This window comes from Gasterosteus aculeatus, chromosome 17, assembly GCF_964276395.1.
Source record: "Gasterosteus aculeatus chromosome 17, fGasAcu3.hap1.1, whole genome shotgun sequence".
Lineage (NCBI taxonomy): Eukaryota > Metazoa > Chordata > Actinopteri > Perciformes > Gasterosteidae > Gasterosteus > Gasterosteus aculeatus.
In genome coordinates this window covers 4,620,109-4,640,344 of record NC_135705.1, presented here as the reverse complement: position 1 = coordinate 4,640,344, position 20,236 = coordinate 4,620,109, and the positions used below count along the sequence as shown (strand labels likewise).

The 20,236-nt window shown below is 47.0% G+C and overlaps 1 protein-coding gene across 3 annotated transcripts in view; it reads left to right on the top strand.

Moving 5' to 3' along the window:
- The window catches only part of slc12a5a (solute carrier family 12 member 5a), a 107,319-nt gene that overhangs the window by 34,845 nt on the left and 52,238 nt on the right, over positions 1-20,236 (top strand). The window contains exon 1 of one of the 3 annotated variants that reach the window (XM_040204759.2): positions 3,158-3,470. The exons of the other annotated variants lie outside the window; for them this stretch is intronic. Within the exon in view, the coding sequence (XP_040060693.2) occupies positions 3,416-3,470 (55 nt within the window). The 5' untranslated portion in view covers positions 3,158-3,415. Of the gene's footprint in view, positions 1-3,157; positions 3,471-20,236 lie in introns of those variants that run through there. 3 annotated transcript variants of the gene reach the window in all.

The window sequence follows — 20,236 nt, the reverse complement described above, 5'->3', positions numbered from 1 at the left end:
ACGCATGTAATCAGGCAGAGATAACATGTGCAACAGGAAAGCTAGTGACTCATACATCTGCATTGAGTCATAATATTCTGTTATTTGTAAATACCCACCTCGACTTCGCTCTCTCCGTCTGTCTGTGCCAATTTAAGTGTGGTTGTAAATTGACATGCAGCCACTGTGGTCGTAGGTTTCACTGCCTCGACTTCCCGTCCTGTAAAACCGATTTTCTTCTTCTTTTTCTTCTTTCCGGCGGCGTCTGAGTGTTGTGAGGGTTTGTGCTAATCCAATAACCGGACCCTGTTTTGGAGAAGAAACTCTGTTGTCAGCGAGCCGTGATGCTTAAGAAATAAGACGATGAGTCAGAAGAACATGCACAGAATAGAACATATTTGAATGGCATTTATTTGACCCTCGTGTGGCTGTGGTTGACAAAATGAATGACAAATATGACAAAATGAACAATAGTGTTGAATTTACTTCCGGAAAGCCTTTGCATGTGACTTGTAAGTGAAACAGACCAGTCGTAGTTGCTTCTTTGGAGGATCAAGGGGCACTTTTTCAGCCAGCCACCTCGCGAACAGGGTTTGCATCCTAAGGCCGACTTTTAGAAGCGTTCTGTTACAACTCAGCGGAGCCTTATCAGTACATCTTCTTTGATTGTGAGAAGTCTCACAGTTTGTTGTGAGTGTCTTTATTGGGAAAGTGCTGCTGTGCCAACGGGCCCCTCTGCTCCAGTGCCCCCGATGCTCGTCTCCCGTCCTCCTCGTACATCCCTCCTTGTCATCGCCTCCAAGCACGACGCATTCTCGTTACCCAACACGAGACACGAGACACGAGACACGAATGGCGCAGAGACATTTTGACGGCAAATCATCACATTTCCGGTCCAAAAGCCTTGCTTCGTTTATTTCATTAACACGCAGACGCCATCGTCTATGCCACGGCGCTTTTGCGTCGTGTTTTTGTGACAATCCAGTGTGTGGAGGCGGCGGTGACAGGCAGACGGATGCAGCGCACAACTCTCTCTAAATGGTTAGCAGGCGTTGGGAATTGCGATGCGTGTCGTCGCCACCGTCTGCCTGATAGCTTCATGTTCTCACCTGTCTCCCGTCCTGTTTAGGTGATATCTCGACCTTGTCCCTGTCCCCTCCTTCCCTCTCCTCCATCCAGCTCAGCGCTGGGACCATTTTAACCACCGATCAAACGAAAAGATCCGCGCAATTCTCCAGCGTGTTCTCAGAGTGCGGTTAGTACATGTTTGATGCCCCGGCTGTTGCATTCAGACTAAACCTGCTCAGACAGACAGACAGAGCGAGATCGGTAGTGATGCTAACCTCGCTACAACACACTTTTATAGGACGCACGAGTCTACAGGTGGATGCTGTAATGGATGTAGGCCGTAGCTGCTGCTGTGATGCGGCGTCGCAGTGTCGCAGAAGCCCCTGAGGCAGAGTGACCTTTGCATCGAGAGCCTGAATAGATCATCTCGTTTAAAAAAAAAAAAGGGTGTGTTGCACATTAGTGTAGCAGCAGCACTTGAGTCGGGCTCTTCTGAGTTGTTGTCGTACTAAATTGCCTTTCCGTCATTTGTTCATAAGGTTTAACACCGGCTACATAGAAACCTTCTCATCTCAGGAGTCACTATGTCACATGTGCATCCACGTAGCATATCCACAAAGTAGCCATTATTACAGTAAATAATGCAATTGGGTTGTTGTTGATTACACACGTTTTAATCTAATTCCAAAAGGTAAACTAAAACAAACAATGAAAACCTGTTTCCCGTGTTTCCAGTGAAGCTGGGGTTCTTATCACCCTGATATCCCGCCGTGCTCATGCACATTAAACAGACGGCTGGTTTGATACTACGCTTAGCACAATGTACATGGAGCATTAACAACCGGCTATTCGGGGACACAACTGAACCGAATGTTTCAATTGAACGCAAAGGCTCGTCCCTCGTGGATAATTCAATTTGTGCGCGTCTGATGTTGTTACAAACAAACTGCCGGCTCTGACGCGAGTACTAATAAACAAAGAGAGCGGAGTGCATCCGTACACACAGCTCAGTAGAGAAATGTGTCACCCAGCTTCAAGGTATTGGTTGTTCTCGGTACCTTGGCATTGTTTGAGGCAATCGGTAACACATTTATTCCCTGGAGCCAGTGATATTTCTCCTCCCTTTCTCTTTGTCCAAATCTATTCTGTGCATCAGCGCTACCATGACTAAAACCGAGATTAATTGCTTTCATATCTGTGGCGTGGGATCGCAAACTGCCGGGACACACATAGAGACAGAGGCACGTGTCTCTGCACACGGCGCACGGCGTACCAGAGCGAGATGAATCTCCGTGGGACCTGATTGACAGCGAGGCTTCTATGCTGCCAATGCCGACGCCGTGCAGCATCTCTGTTGGGAAACGAGCATCTCCACTAGAATTAAGAAGTCAAAAGAAAAAGGACGCAGAACCTTGCTCTCCGGTTTAAGCAACGGGAGGCTGGTATTGCTGACACAGTGTGTCTTTTACAAGTGTGCGAGTGCAAGGCTCTCCGTGTTTATCTCACCTGCATGCTGATGATGTCAATAGTGCTCGTTCACCCCTTGATGGAAACCGAGGCTCTATTTGCATCTGACATTAAGGTGCGGGAGCGAGCGCCGTCGGCTTATTGCAAAGCTGACAGGAGGATGGGGGGGGGAAAGGCCGATGCATAATGCACCTGTGTGGACAGACGCCCTCTTTAACACCATCAATTCCACTTCCCCCAATCACCTCCGTGTCTGACAGCCGCGATGAGGGGAGGGAGCGCAGAAATAGATGGAGAAGCAACCGCACTAGTGTTTGGATGTGCAATCACTTTGGCAGCTACAGTGACTGAGCAACATTATCCGAGCAGGGTGAGAGTGAGTGTGTTTGCTTCTCGTGTCCGTGAGTGGGAGAGATCGAGATCAGGAGCAGGAAAAAAGAAAGACAAAAAAAAAAAAATAAGGAGGAGGGAGAGAGCGAGCAAGTGTGCAGCTTTGAGGCGCTCCATCATCACCCAACTCCTGCAGCTTCCCTCCTCCTCCTCCTCCTCATGTAGGGAGAGAAAGCAACAGAGAGAGAAAGGGGGGGGCAGCAACAGCGAGAGAGAGAGAGAGAGAGAGAGAGAGAGTCACGCTTACAAGCCAGCGGAGAAGAGACGTCAAGAGGAGGATCTAGAGAGGGAGGGAGAAAAAATAAATCCTTCTCTCCCTTCTGCCGCCTCTCTTCGTGCATCCGACGGGCAGCGCGGAGCGAGGAGGATCCGGCCGGCACATTTTCTACGCTGCTTTTCCCTGCGATTTCTGCGGCTGCATCACAGTGGGTGGAGCGCAGGGAAGAGCCGCCGAGAGCTCGATCGGTGACACCGCTCCGCAGCAGAGGAGGAGCGCCGTAGAGGAGCCGGGATGCTTAACAACCTGACCGACACAGAGGAGGGAGACGGGGGAGCGCAGAGCCAGGGTGAGTGACGGGAATGTGCACACGCAGGAGCAGATAGGCAGAAAACGGCAGGCGACGGCACGGCGACCTGAGGCGCATAGATGTACCGCACGTCTGCCCACGCTAACGCGCAGAGGGGACGTGTGCGTGCGTGCGTGTGTGTGTGTGTGCGGCACATGAAGTGCCCCGTGAAGCACGCCACATGCCCAATTTGGGTTTGCGCCGATCTGAGTGAACCGTCATGGAAGGCGGTGTGTGTGCGTGTGCGTGTTACAGCACTGTACAGTGCGATTTGGCCGCTTTCTTCCCCTGCTGCTATACTGCAAGGCTGTTGTGACAGGAATAGTAATGGGCTCACTCCGTACCGTGGATGGTCGGTGTAAAGGCATTACAGCTTTGCCCAGAACACGCACACACACACACACACACACGCACACATTAATAGGCCCGCTCACAAACCGAGACGTGCAATCAAACATGCATACGTACAATCCAGAGCGCGTTTTTCGGTTCAGTCTTCATGGCCAACATAAACGCCCCCAGCACACATGGCACTGGGTTGACGGGCAGCACGGGCACGTGCACGTTCTCTCTCTCTCACACACACACACACACACACACTGGCATGTACATACACACAGCCACTCAGAATTGAACAGATACCGAGCCACCGTCGCTGCTAATCCCATCCCCCCCCCCCCCTCCCAGCTGTCAAAATCTGCCCTCCATCGAATCCCCATCGCTCGGACCGGGGAAACCTGTGGGCTGCTGGTTTGTGCAGAGCGGTGTGCTCTTACAGTACACCTTCTCGGGGCCCATCCGGGAACCGAGCGTATCCCTCTCAGCGAGATACAGATAAGTTTGGTCAGGCAACCTCTCTGGAAGCCGTCTAGCTCCTCTGAGGTGAAGATCAGTCTGCGGCAGACTTAGTTTCTCCCTCTGTGTGCTTTATGTTGAGGATTGTTTGTTGCTCCGCGCACATCTCTCTCTCTCTCTCTCTCTCGCTCAGGCCCGGCTCTATCCTCCGCTGCCCTCGTTTTCTTCCTTTCGCTCTCAAGCTTTTCTCTCTCTTGCCCTTTCATGTCCCCCCCGTCCTGCGCTGCGGTACCAATCTCCCTGTTGTTCGTCAGGGCTCTCAGGGATGCTCTGGACAGACAGGTTACGGATGAGAGAACAGTCACTGGGCTGCTTCTCCTACCTGTGAGGGCTTAATGATAAAAATAGACCAGCGCTGGGAACATAAATATTTAACTTAATGCGGGCATCTCTCTTTTTTGTGTGTGTGTGTGAGTGTGTGTGTGTGTGTGTGGGGGGGGGGGGATTACAATGGTCTGCACGGCCAGCGGTTGTGATAAGTCGCCGACGGAGTGCGATGACCCTGTTTCTAAGTGCGACGAATGGAAACCGGCGAGCATTACGTGGAGCCACACAGCGCAGCGCGGAGACGTGTTAAACTAACCAGATTACTTGAGCGTTGCCAGCTCTGTATGCGCTTCTACCGAATGAACCATTTTAAACATACGTGCATGCGTCCACGCGTGCCCTCAGCCGGGTTTTAAAGTCAGCACGCATGTAGAAACGGAGACGTGACACTCGTCGCCTCCTTCTGCTTCATGTAGATGCCTCTTTCATCCGCCACGCTGTCCCTTTTCATCTTTTTCAGGGTGATGCATAGATGTAACCTTCACGTGTAACGCGTAAAGAGCCGAGTTGGGACCCTCAGAGAGGCGGATAAGTGCCCACCACCACCTCCTCCTCCTCCTCCTCCCACCTCCAACACGTCTCTCTGTTCCTGTTGTCACTCTCTCCCGATCCCTCTCTCTTTTTTGTCACTCCGCAGTAGCAGCATCTCTCAGGATAGGACCTCATTCTCGCACACACACACACACACACACACACACACACACACACACACACGCTACCCCCTCATCCCTTTCATCTGAATCACAGGCCTGCTAAGCTAGCTGTGCAACAACCTGAATAACTGTTTAGTCATCAGTACTATGCAGGCCGGCTGCAGATAGGGAGGGCTTTTCGCCTCTTTACAGTAGGATTGTCAGAGGCTGTCGCTGTCCGCTCTCCCCCGGTGCTGAAATCCTCCCCTCGCCCCCCCCTCGCCCCCCTTTATCCCTCGCCTGACTCCAGTAGCATGTACATCCAGGAGCTCAGCGCTGCCGAGCGCTGTCCGAGGTGCTGATTTATAGCCTTCATTACATGGCTGGGTCACAGCCCGGGAGAGTTACCCACAGCGTCCGGGTGGAGATGTGTGTTTATTTTCGCACTGCGCACCTTTATTTGTATTCATATATAATAATAGCATGCAAAGATAAAAGATATAATTCATGTTCTCAGATGAATTAAAAAAAAACGTTTTAGGGGAAGAAGCGAATGCATGTTGAGTCAAAGCCAGATTTCCATTTTGTTGCCATGTTGCTCTCCCACCGTATTGTTAATTATCCACAGATTTGTCAGCGGTGCAAGGAGGTGGGATGCAATCACGAGCTGAGCTGAAGCGGAGGCAAAGTTTCAGTGAACCGTTGGCTCCCCGCACAGACGGGCTTTGATGGCAGAGCGGGGAGGCTGTTACTGTCTGAAAGGTGTTGTGATGCAGGATGTTGGACACCTGAAGCGAAGAGCTGCTTCCTCGGCGGGCCCAGGATGATGGATTCTTGTGCTTCGTTTATATTTCAGGTCGTCATTGAGACGCCGGTGTTTAAACGCGGCGAGCACCATTTTACATATCCTCCACCTTGTTCCACATTTTCTCCCACCTTCCGAATCATGTAAGGTATCGATCCCGTCACCGTGACGATGCCGAGCTACAGCGCGGAGCATGTTTGCTCGGGCGGTCGGCGCACTCGTTTGTTTGTGGAGCTGCTCTCTGTTGTTGTTTAGCGAGCAGAAGTGATTTCACGCTGCCTCTCCAAACGTTTGTTACCGTCTGCAGTTTTTCATTTATGTACTCAGTCACTCATTAACGTGTCAGTTCAGTTTATTCGCTGCGGTTCAATGGGTGAGTAGTTTTTCGTAACGTGTGCATAATTGAGTATTGCTCATGAGTTCTGCCAGTACAGCCGTTAGCTGAGCGGGTCAGCAGACCGGCTCGCTCCACGTGGACCACAGTCTGGAGTATTATTATTATTATCGCCACTGTTGGGTTAGATGGACATTTTATTGATCACATGCAGAGAAAGAGAATTGTGTCAAAAGTATGTATACAAGAACAAATGTATAGTACAGGTACGTCACTTAAAATAGACAAATATTATAAAAAAAGCTTTATTTACAAACTTAGACAAAAAAGTCAGTCAATAAGAAGCTCAACCGCAATTTAATTCCTAAACCTTGTTATATAAACAGCTTTTTTGATAACACAGCGAATGTTGGTAACAAAGACATTTTTTCATTGAATGCTTTGCAATAAAAAGCCGCCCGTGTTTCACCATTTGAGCACTTTTAATGTGAAGCAGCGGCAGGAGGAAACGTCCTGTTTACATCAGCAGCTCTGATACGGCGTTCGAAGGGTGGACCGTAAACAGTAAGGCCGTTATCAGCGAGATGAAATTAAAAGCGATAAATCTAGATTACATGCACATCATTTCCCCGCGACTCCCTCGCGTGTTTGAAAGCAATTTCAATGAGAATGATGGGTTGAGCCACTAGCATGTTAATTAATGCAATGGCTATTGCTGATGAGAGGCCAACCATAAATAGCATAAACATTTGTTAACATCATTATAAGTAAGGACAAGATCTTTTCTTTCTTTCTGTGCCCGTGTTTAATAACTTTCACTTCTCTTGCTGTCAGATTTGTGTTTTGTCAATATCTACTAATTGGGAGGTTTAAATTCATGGCTAGTAGCAATTCATGACAACATCATGAATAGTATTGTCCTGCAGGTAAATGCAACGATTGTTAACATCTATAAAGTACAACCAGGTCTTTGTGTTCAATATATTAACCCACGGCGACTCCTCCATGTGTTTTTGCATTTACACAATCAGCCATCAACAGTTCATTCATGGAGAGATACAACAATAAAAATGTGTTCCCACCTCTCGTTAGATAAATGGTGTTTTTGTTTCATATGACATTTAACACAATATATTTGGGGGTTGTATTGCTGGGAAAACAAGCACTCATCCGTCTGTGGGAAACTAGAACAGTCATTATTTATTATTCGCAGCCCTCCGTCCATCGTTTCACCCCCCACCCCCAACCCCCCCTCCGTCCACTCATCCAGCCGTCACCTCTCTTGGTCAAGGCCTCGCACGAGGTTGTAATGATGTTTAGTTGGGTCCGACTGCAAAATGCTCCCCCGGGGGGGCCCTCTCTCCCAGGGAGGCAGTTGTTGTGCATGCTCAACGTCATTATTCTCCGTCTATGCGCTCTGCGTCTTATCCACTGTGAATGGAGAGACCGCCGGGATGCACTGTAAGTGAAAGAGATCGTTGGCTAATGCAGAGCCACGGGCACTTGTTACTCGGTAAGGTGGCTCTCCGGCTGCACACGAAAAAGAAAAAAAAAACATTTTCAGTGGCTTAGCGCTAAAGTGTATCACCTCCACGTGCGTAGCCAGACACACAGGCCCGTTGTAGCCCGCTGTGCCGTACTGTGTAGGTCAAGTTCAATCATTTCATCGCCGGGTCAAACAGGTTCATCGCTTGACCCATAGTGCAATATTAATATGTTCATAGTAAACGTGCACATGCGCATAGAATGCATCTTTCTGAGTTTAAAGGCATTATTGTAACCCCACTAATCATATTTCATTCATTGAATTTGACTCTATTTGATTTATTTGATCTAGTTATGGTTTTGATCTGTCCCCCTGATTCAAATGTCAGCAAGCTCGGGCATAACATGATTTTGTTTTCATCATTGTTAAAAGAAATGAAAAAATGTCATCGTCAAAATCAACCTAGTGGATCTTGGAGCAGCAATGCTGTGCACTGCATTGCCAATTAGACAGTGACTTTGAAGAGGAGAAACTAAATACCGCACATTGCAGTTTTTCCTGCAAAAGATATTATAGCTACATGTTTTGCCTGATTTCTAGCCCAATACAATGCCAACAAAAATACTCAGCCCATGACTCACTATTTTTCATTAGGGTACCAACTGGCTGCGTACTAATGGCTCCTGATGTCTAAATGTAGATTCTAATTATCATATGCTTAATTAAATTGAATAAAGGTAGGTTTAAATGAAACATGGATACAATGGCTTGCGTAACATTGGGGCAGATGAATCAGTTTTTCTTGCTAATTAGAGTATGGTTACCATCAGAAGTGGGTGTCCATATATAATGGACGGTTATTCATTCATTGGTTTTGTCAATTATAAAGCAGAAGAGTGTATAATCAGCATTGAAGGGCTCCGCTTCCCCAAAGCTTGACTCATACTGTTCTGATAAAAAGCCCGATCGGAAGGATGTGCCAACAGGGGTACTGTTATATGTACTGATACATATTTACCTTTCCCCTTTATAAGAGTTTAATGCACAATGTCATTGATAATAAAATGTAGTTTCATTGCATTTGGTTGGGTTTTGGACTCAAAAGCAGGATGCTTTCTTTGTAACACATCAATACATAGATGACCTTAGTTCTGTGCCCAGCTATGAAACCCCTGGTGAAGGCAAAAGGTTTCTGACTGGATGGATGGTCACAGAGACAAATAGATGGTTTTATTGAGGGGAAGAGGAGGTCAGTGGAAGTGGAGGGAAGCGATGAATCATGCCAGAAGAAGCTAAACCAAGTGGACACACAGTAACCAGCGTCGTCTCTCGCACCTCTTTTGTAATAATGGAATGGAATTTGCAGCCTCTGTGTTTGTTTCTGAAATGTTGTCACTCAGATTATTATACAGGGCAAATATTTCAACTATGTAAATACATAAGGAATAGAGTGAGGCTAAATTGTCACTAAGTTAGTATAATCAATAAAAGCCATTTTATATTGTATATAATGGAAATTAATTGATGTATTAACCTATAATAGAGAAAACATGTATTTTATATCCTTTCACAGTCGAATGAAATGGAAAAAGCACAGCAAATATTGTCTAACAATATAAGGGGGCATATTATATCAACAGAAGGTCAACTTTAACAAACGTTCTTGTTCAGTGGTTTAAAACCCTTTAGGACCACATATCATTGTAAATGTATGAACCTATTTATATGCAATTTTCCACGCAGTTTTTGAACCATTTTGTTTGTTGTCAGTGATAAACAGAAGCCTCAAGTTTAGTCCTTTAGGTCTGCTATTCGAGTTCACCCAAGAGGAGGCAGGAATATAATCGTCCTCATATAAAACAGCTAATGTTGATTGGAAAACACGTGAAAACACAACTCATGCGAATGTATTACATACTTTAAAAGCATTATTAACGGACATTTAACACTTTTTCTGCGGGATGGGTTTCCCCCTAATGGTCTTAAAGATGTGAGCTTTCCCTGAATGTTTGCAGTTCCTTATCAAGAGGAATCCGTACGGTTCAGGTGCAGCTCCATTTGTGAATCTGCACACAGCAGATAAAGTAAATCAAAACGAGTCCCGGGGAGCTGAGGGCTCGCGCTCAGCCCCGGCGACACGTCCTCGCCTTCCTGCAGGCCGTTATCGAAGAGAAAGAAGTCCTTGATGAGTCTTCCAATTTCCCCGTTATCTGCCGTTACTGTGAACCCACCTGTACCAGGAGATGGAACCGTAATGAAAAGCCACGTATTGATTTGCTCTCACTCATATACCTATTTGGAGTGATTTAGCCGGCGTGTGGTTGAGACCTGCCTCAGAACCATTATACCCGCTGGGCTCTGCAGCACAGCTCTGTACACAAAGACTTCATAAGCTGTCACTTGGGAGAAAGTGAAAACTTGAGAAGCTGCGGCTGCAGGTTTTCTGTATGTGCGTGAGCCTGGTTGCTACCCATCACATTAAGCTGTTTCTTCCATTGCCTCAGGAGAAAAAAACAGCCCGGTAGGTAATGTGGGTTACCATGGTTACAGCCCGGTCTGTTGAAAATGTTCAATATAGTTGCTAAATATGAACTGTTTATACCGAGGTTATACGTTGTATATTAAATAAAGCAGTTCTGCGTCTCTTCAGCCGCTCATTTGCTTCTGCAGGTAAATCGCTGATGTAGTAGATTTATTTTCATCGGGAATAAACGGCATTTAAGTTGTGAAGTCTTCTTGGTGGCTTAATCATTTCCATCTTTGCAAAGCAGAGAGCGAAGTCACGTTGCTTGCTTCTCCATATGTTTGCTCCTGCGCTCTCTCTGCCTCTCTGAGGAAGGCTCGAGAATCCGCTCCATCTTTAATCGCCTAGGCAACCAGCAGCATACTGACACATTGTTCTCTTCCTTCGTCTTCGTAGCGGTTGTTATGGAGTTTAGCGTAGTTTGGTGTAGGTGTGTGTTGGGTGGGGCCCCGTGGACGCACAGCTTCGGTTGTGGAAACCCCCAGTGTGCGCGTGTGTCTGTTGGAGGAGCCTCGGTTGTGCAGCACGGCATTGTGGGATTGCCGTGTCTTCAAACCAGAAGGTAGCTTGATTGTAGGGTACGAGTTGGCAGAGGGACTGCGAGGCCGGCGGTGGAGGCTTCTGCAGAGACTAGAAGCAGCGCCTGGCCGCCTTGGACAAAAATCAAACACGCAGCCTTTGTAATTGGGCAGCGTGCAGGCTCGAGGGAGGGGCGCAGAAGGGGATCAATCCCTCGCAGTTCTGCTTCAGCGCCAGGACACTAATTCTGGCCAGCAGTGGGTTCTGTCTACACACACACACACACACACACACACACACACACACACACACACACACACACACACACACACACATAATGTTTGGGAGGGACTGGAATTGCTAATGAGGCAGATGGGCACGTCACCAAGAGCATCCTTTTTGCGTAAGAACTTCAGTGCACAGATTGAAGTTCAGATCATCCAAATGATACTTAGATGATGAAAAAGTTGCCCCTGATGAATAACTGACGCAGCACTGTGAACAAGTGAAAGTAATGAGGCAACTCTAAACAGCAGCGGGAACGCAGGGAAAGGACGGGGACCCGGAGGACATGGAGAAGAAATAACAGCAAATCCTAATGATTTTCTCCGGCCTTCATCTTTGATTCAGACACTGAAACTATTTTTTTGGGCGTTGGTCATATCCCCCGTTAAATATATCTATTTCTAAAGTGAGATATCGGAGAGTTGGCAGACTTTTATTGCTAACGAGCTGCGCCAGGGGTGAGAGGTACATCATATGGGGCTGCAAACGTACGATTATCTTTTAATTAACAAAAAAAGTGAGGTTGCTAAATTAATCCCTGGGATTCTGAAAGTTCCACAATATTAAGTAATGGGATTTTTTTCCACCCAACAGACCAAATCTAAAATACGCAGATATTCAACAGAAAAGTGTGATGTTTCCACTGATTCGTGTCTATTGGCCCGTTTCGCTGTCCAGATGCCTCGTTCTATGAAGGCCGGCGCTGCGAATAATATATATATAAATCTCCTCATTTGCATGATTGACCCTACAAAAGACCAACGGTTCGCTTGAAATTTTGCCTTTGAAAGATGAAACGGCCCGAAGTGATGAAGTTTTTAGCTTTTCCTGTTTTTCCAGTTTTCCTTTTAGTTCCTGCCCATTAGGGCACCCACAGCGTCATTAGAGCATATTACGTTGTTTTAGTGGAAATGGTTTGCCATAATGGAACGTCTGTTTCCAAGGCGTATAATGGGGAGCCTCGCTTTGTTTATAACTTAATTTAACATCATGCCGTTCTCTGCAATGGCAAATAATTAAACCGTGGATGATTCGTAAATATAATGGAGAGGCTTGATTTATGTATGCAGTCAAATACGGTTGCATTAGTAGGTAACGCACCTCTTCATCCTGCCTCCCCTTCACGCTGTGCAGGAAGTGGCAGACGCGTGTAGAAGGACGTTACTGGATTAGGGCCATCGTGTCAGGAAGACAAAGAGCAACACTGTAATTGAACACTTTCAATGATGGGGCTGATCAGCTCAGCTGTTTGGGGAAATAGTCATTCGTTGTAAAGAGGGGACAATTTGTACCCTGGTCTGCAACTATCAGTTACAGCTGAGATAAAGCAAGGAATCGTTGTTTTTGCATGTTTGAGCATGTATGTATATGTATGTCCTACTTTACACTGCTGGGGACCCGAGAGCGTAAATGGAGACACAATAAACTCATAAGTCCACTCGAGTCAGTCGATAAGAAATCCTCCCGATCACGTTGGGACGAGAGCTTTGACCAAAACAGAGGAGCTCAGCGGGGTTTGAACATTTGGAGTTTAATGTTGTCAGACGACAAGAAGTGGGGGTTTTAAGAGATCGAGCCCAGGAGCTTTGTGATAACAGAGATTACAGCTGTTTAGCTGGCTCCCGCCTCAGGTCAGAGGTCAGAGTCGTTTTTTTTGGATGTCGCAGGTGTTTGTCCACCGAGGCTGACGAGATAAGGAGACGGCAGCTTTTGTGTGTTCCACTCTCGAATGGGAATGTGTTTGTATCCTCATGGTTGAAATGCACTTATTGTAAGTCGCTTTGGATAAAAGCGTCAGCTAAATGACACGTAGTGTAATGTAAAGAATGGAGTGCGCCATGAGCATGCGTGTGTAGACAGGCGGAGCTCATCTCAGATGCAACGTGTGGCCTGCTGAATGTGAAGTCATAGCATGTGGCAGACCCGTGAAGGTCAATTGCTTTGAGGAGGAGTGGAAAGAACAACAGCCATTGGGTCTGGGTCATAAAATGGACAATGTCATACATGGGACCATTCGGGTGGACATGGTACTATTTACTATGGAGTAACGCTGACTCATGGCACTAGGAACCTTCTGCCAGCGAAACATTGTTCTTTGTTCTTTTGATCGTCTTGTTTTACTTTTGGACCTTTTTCCTTGAAGTTAAACAATTACCTATAAGCCTGACAGTGAAACTATTTATACTCTGCATTCATTTTATTTTAATTAAAGGGAAGCGTCGTCAGCCCAGTGTTCTTACATGTAGACCTCGCATGGACCTGTTGGTATGGTAAGTTATTTTGTCTTGTAATCCGTCAGAATAGTAACATAATGAACGGGCATGTTTTCAGCAGGCATGGCTCTATAACACACACACACGCACACACGCACACGCACAGCTTGTTGGACACTCTACGGTGCCTATAGAGCTCTTTGATGTCTTTACAGCTGTGCTCTTTGTCATGTCATGTCGTTTGTCAGGGATCAAACGGGCACGACGGAGAAGACGGAAGCGGCGTGCAGAGGTAGACAGGCGGTGATTGATACGTCTCTTATCAGCTAATGGCCTTTGTGATGATTGCCTGAATCTGACACACACACACACACACACACTGTCTCTCGCTTCGTTTCACACTAATATTTCAGCGTGATTGATGTGATTCCAGCTCCTTTAATAATTGACGATACTTAAAACCGCTCGCATCATAGTTCAGGTGCATCCCTAAACATTTTACATTAACCGCCTGTGATGAAATCCCACTCACACGTCCCACGCTAGCCGCCGCCGCCGCTTTCATCATCGCCTTTCAGTCCACCACTTAAACACAGAGCCGCTAAGTGGACGTATAGAGCGAAAGTATAATCTGTCAATCAAGTATTTATGCCTCCAGGAATGAATTTCATGCTCCGCTCCCCTGAGTGTGGCGTGGCCTTTGGCTCACCGTCCGTCCCTCTCTCCCTGTCCCCCCCTCCACCCATGTCTATCTGTCTCTGTCTCTCTATGGAATTTGTCACACTTGCGCCCCTTACTTGGTTCAGGTGGTAATGTTTTGTTAAAGCAATAGCCTAATTTCATAATTTCAAGGGTCATCATTAGTCTATTAGCAGGTATTCGTGTGTTTACATCAGCGTGTAATCATCTGCCATTTTCAGTTTTATCTTATCTTTATCAAATGAGCCGTTCATATTTTTTTGTGGTGCAGCCGAGAATGGACACTCCTAACACTGCTTCTATTTAGAGCCATCACTACGTAACCCGCAGTTCTCCTGCACACTCGCAGTGCAAAACCAGCGAACCCGCCAGACACCATCGGACCTCCGTCCTCTTGAAGCAGAGTAAAGTTATTTTGGGAGGAATCTTTACATCGTTGCGTCATCTTTCCAGCTTCTTCTGGTTTGACGGACCGCTACGCTGCTGTTCAGGTTATTTCTCAGGGCTTTTTTTCAACCTGGCTCTCAGCGGGCGGCGAAGAGATGGAGCGTTTAGCAGCCACAGGGACCAAAAGGACATAATATTCCTCTCATATTTGATACTGGGTGTCTTAAAATGAATGCTGCTGTTGCTGCAATAAAAACTTGGACGTGGGCCATATAATGTCAAAAGAAATTCCCATAAAGTTGCTTTCAGGTTTTTTTTTATAGTCCACGTTTAAATGTGTCCAACTCCAAACAAACATTCGCACTGCATTGGTTCTATTTTGATTGTCATTGGCTTCACTGTCAGTGCAAACACATGAAGGTGGTTATGGGCTCATTCTTCTGACTTGGAGAGTCATCTGCTCTTTTCTTCTACATGTTCATTCTGCTCCCATTCACAAGATGCCAGTGACACTTTCCATCCCTGTGACTCCCCTAATGAATGCATTTATTCTGGTCGTATGGTCTTCATTATTCAATACACCAGCTTTAAGCTCCTGCTAAGGGACATAAAAGCCCCTAGCTCCTTAAAATAGAAGCCCTTACGTACCCCTATTTTGCGTTATAATTTATGATCTTTCAAGCCTCATATGTTCAATGAATGCTTAAAACCGAAATCCATCACCAGTGGTACTTCTCTTTTTATTATTCTTTATGGGCTGTCAAGTGAAGTATTTTCCATCGGATCCCGGTTCATTTGTTTAAGTTTCCAGAGCTTCCTGTGACCCCCGTCCAGCAATCCTTGGACCTCCTCTTCCCTGATCCCTCCACTCCTGCTATCCACCGTCTTCTTCCTTTCCCCACCCCGCCGTCCTCGTCCAGGATGTGTGGATTAATAAAACCAACACGTTCTAATCCTCTCAAACCTCCCACTGCACAGCTGCTTCCCTAGATTGGCCATCAGAGCTCCGGACCTCGGCTCAGCAGCTCTTCGCCACAGCTGGGCCTCGCCCCAAGATCTGCTGCCCAGTCAACTGACACTAAGCGTGTTTTTTAAGATCTTCTGAGTTGCTAATGATTGTGCCGGCTTAACAAAAAAAGCAAACTCTTCTTCTGCCCTCCCCCCCCCCCTCACTCGTGCTAACCGCCTGCCCCCACCCCCCCAAGGTTCTCAAACCTTCTCATCCACGATGCAGTATCGGGACTCCTCCAGGGTGCGACCGCTGCAGCTCGTCACACAGCCGCTTAATTTGGTTACCGTTGATGGTGCAGAGGGAGGGAGGGAGCCTTTCATATTTGGGAGGCACAATGTGCAGGACGAAAGAAACAGAGGGGCTCATGGGAGGGGATGGAGGGCGGGGAGGCGGCGGAGGAGGGGGGGGCTGCCATCATTGCTCGGGCACATCAAAGGATTCCTGCGCAGATGTCTCTAAACAAGATGGCTGCCAGGCCGGCTTAGTCCATTACCTCTGTAATAAGAACAGGTTGGCGTTAACTCCACGCGCTGCGGTCCGCGCACAGTTCCGTCTCTTTTACGCAGCAGGCGGCTGTTTTTTTTTTTTTTCACCCCATCTTTGAACTTGCTCTGAGCTTTTTTAATTTTGAGCCGTTTTATTTGAATCGATCGAAGTATCTTTTGATGGAACGGAGAAAAGTGAGGGGGTGTTTGTTGCGAGGCGCCAGTGAATTAGTGACTTCCTGCTGCGTTCATTCCCCAGACAGAGGGATAAAGAAGAAGAAGAAAAAAACACGCCGGTGCCTTTTTTGCCTCTTTGGCAGCTGTCACCCTCTGTTCCATCCAGAGGAGGAAGCAAGAGGGAATAATCATCTGTGCTTGGTATGGTTTGGGTCTGAACGCCGACAGACCTAATGGCACATGGGTGCCCAAACCGTGTCTGACTGAATGAGGCCATTACATTCATATTAAGGGTTTTGGTGCAGGAGGCTATAGATTATAATGCTCATGAGGTGACAAGTGATGAGTCTGAACATATACTTGTTCTTTCAGAGACCCGCAGCCTCGGCCGTTACTGCGGCATCGCGGCTCATGCGCCTGCTCCTCTTTGAACTCGTGAATGTGGACACAGATGGCATCAAACCAAATGTTATGCAAACATTTCTGCAGCCTCCGGGGTTACTAAATCTAAATGTTTGTTTGCTTGTGGAAGGCCCAACGTCTTTTGAGACTTGTTAGTATTAACCATCATGCATACCATCACACACTGAAGCAGTGACATTTTTTTCCCGAGCTCCACTGCTGCTGTAGCAACCAGCAGCGTTCCCGGCTCCATTATTCAACAACGCAGCCACTTGCCTCCAGAAATGATATGGGCAGCAACACCGCCTCATGCATACAAATCGGAAGGTTAGCATGTGATCCATCCTGGATTGGATTGCGCTCTCTGCCTTTGGCAACATGAAAAACATTGCTCCGACCCCTCGTGAGTAAATGTGGAATGACACAGTCAGATGGACAGTGCACTTGACGTGTTATCTGTTCACCGAGAGCATACGGGAGCTGCTCTGATGGTCAAGCAGCGGCTCTGCTCATATTTGTGCAATATGAGAGGGAGAGGAAGGCTCTACATGCAGCTCCAGCCTTTATCCTCGGCTGCATGGCCAGTTGCTATAGCAACATGACTTCGCATTCCTTTTCACCTGCCGTTTTTGATCAATTCTCACTCTTGCCGCTCCCTCGCCAACCTTCCTTTGTCCTGAAATGCCTCGCCAGTGCGACGGATTTACCTCCACGGTTTCGTAGAGGAACTACCGCCACGTTTGCTTTAACACCTCAATTACAAGCTTCCCTCCTGGTAGTTAATACAGTTTCACTGCAATCATGCCGTGCACCATCCTCATCCTCATGCATACCAGTGCCAGCTCAGGAGCAGCCTATTTAGTATGTCTCAAGTCTGAGTCCCCCCTCGGTGAAATAGAGGCCTCACCATCAACACATCGCCCCCTAATGCTGACAAGAACGCTGTGTGTGTGTGTGTGTGGCAACATCACTCCTGCAGAATCGATCACTCCCCAAGCTAACGATTCATCAGGAGCCAGGAGTCTCTGGAGTGTCCCTGCACCTCCTCAGCTGCAGCACCAGTTCATCATGGCCCTATAGACAAATTACCGGGGTGCTTGACGGAACCTAACCAGACCTTCATTAGAGTGAGAGGGACTCTCTGGAGACAATCAGTAAAGATAAGTAAATAGTCAAGACCAGAGGTTGGATGCGACCAATTATATGCCACACGCACACACCATTTATTATGTATTTGAACTATTGTATGTGTCACTGCTTCCATCATGTGAGCCGTGTTTTTCCGGAACGGTATTATGCTAATTAGCCTGCTTTTAATCAGGCAAGTGAAAGCAGGAGCTCTGTGCGGGGTGTTGCGTAATGGGTATATAGATGCATAGTGACAGTCAGTCCTGCAGGAGGAAGCCGTGCATGTAGGGAGTAAAGCCTGAGCTGGAGGCACTGAGCCGTGACTACTCGGCTCTCACGTAAAAATGCATTTCTACTCTGTGACATATCTGCTCATGGCTCAGTTCATGTATATAAGAGGTAGCTTCACACATGTACATCTACATCCACCTATAGAAGTAAAGCACAGGAGTCCAGAAGTCCATATGGGTATAACATGCACAAGAAAATATACATTATTTTCTTGCTCACAAGCACTTGCATAGGAAAGGAACTACAAAGGACTGCACGTAGAGGTGAGCATTCACAGAGGGAGGGAAGGCAGAAATTACAGAAATGTATAAACTAGACTGTGACATTAGTACAAATTCTGCATGGTTACAGGCAGGAAAAACAAACAAAAAAAGAATCCTTTGTTGCTTGAATTAATGTACATAATATGACATGGTGGCACTAATCTCCCAGCTCATTAGCACAACATCTGGAGTAGGTCACGCAATCCTGCCAGAAAGCAAACACAGGAAATTGCGGGAAAATGCACCGTCGCCTATTGCAGGGATTCATCCCCACATACATAAGCAGTCTTACACAACCTGTCTCCAGTTTACTCCGGCACTCTGTTGAAACAGATGGAACAATACCTCGACTGTTGATACACTGTGACTGACGTGCAGATACTCTTGTGTAATCTATTGGGAGCATCTGTGTTCCCTAGAATTGTGCAATGTGTTTGCATTTATGTTAGACACTTAAGTGTTAAGACACTATATATGTTTGCTTTGATGTCTGCAGAGATCATGTGTCAAACATTTTCCAGATAGCTTTTGTTTCCAAATATTTGATGACGAAGTAAGGCCTAAATTCATAAAATCATCTAAATCATTCATCTGGTTCTTCAGGCAAGCCAGAAATACGTCCGCGATGTAAAATATTAGTCCAAAGCCATAAACAAGTTAAAATTACCCCGTTCCACATCCTCAGTTTGTTAAGCGACTTAGATGATTAAAGATCTTTCTAATTAGCTACCTGTCTACATTCATGAGAATACCAACAGATCACAGTGATACGCGTGATCATCAGAGCTGTGAAGTTGATTCAGTTCATCATGAAAGGTTTTACATTTTCAGTTTCCAAACACCCGGTTACAAATGAACTCAACTCATCGACAGTTCTTCTCACACCAATGCTTTGTTTGGCATAAACAGAGGACATTTGCAGTTAGCATTAGCAGTGATAGCCAGGCTGATTGGGCAGCAGGCGATGACCATCGCTACCTGCAGATGAATTTACAAATGAGTCCGGCAAGAATCTTATATTGTGGGAAGCAAAATGGAAAAAATGTCATTTCAGTAAATGACATACCTTATTAGGAATACCAGGGACATTTAATGAGTTTTAAATGACATAGGAAAACATCTCCAAAATATGAACACGAGACACGAGCGAAGCACCGTAGGGATTTCAGAGTGGGCGTTCAGTTTGCAATAATTCCTCTGGGATTAACATCGAGAACGGCGGCTGTGCAATTTGGTAGCCAGACAGGTGCAGGGGGAGCGGTTCTTTTTCCACGTCTCTTGGTGCTCAGAGAGTTCCTGTTGGCAGTGCCCGTCACGGGAGCCCCTCTGGTACCTTCATCACTGTGCAAACTCTCAACCCGTGCCAGTCAGCAGCAACAGCAGCAGCAGCACCACCGCTAAGTAGGTCACACCGCAGTCACATTGGCTCCCCAGCGAGTGAAGGAGGAGAGAGGAAGACGGCGAGAGAAAGAGAGAAGATACAAAAGAGAAATGGAGAGGGGAGTCAAAAAGGAGGAGGAGAAGAAGAGGATGCAGAAGATGAAGGAACGAGGAAGAGGAGGGAGGAGCCAGGAGAGAACTGAGGAGGGATGGCGCCGGAAACGAGGCAGAGGAGTCGTAATAAGGAGAGCAGCCGGTTTGATAGATGTGGGTCTTTTTTAAAAAAAAGCAACGATGATTCAATATTGCAGCACGCAGCGAGCGAAGGCTGAGAGCCGACGAGGCGCACGGGGGAACGTGGCAGAAGGTGACGGCGAGAAAGATGAAAGGGGAACCGACGCGACAGTCGCATCGCGCAGGGGCTCCCGTCCAGAAAAAAGGCTGCATTGTTTTGCCACTTGTGTTTGTTCGGCAAACAGTGTGCAGTCTCAGATAGTGTCCTTTGTGTGTGTGTGTGTGTGTGTGTGTGTGTGTGTGTGTGTGTGTGTGTGTGTGTGTGTGT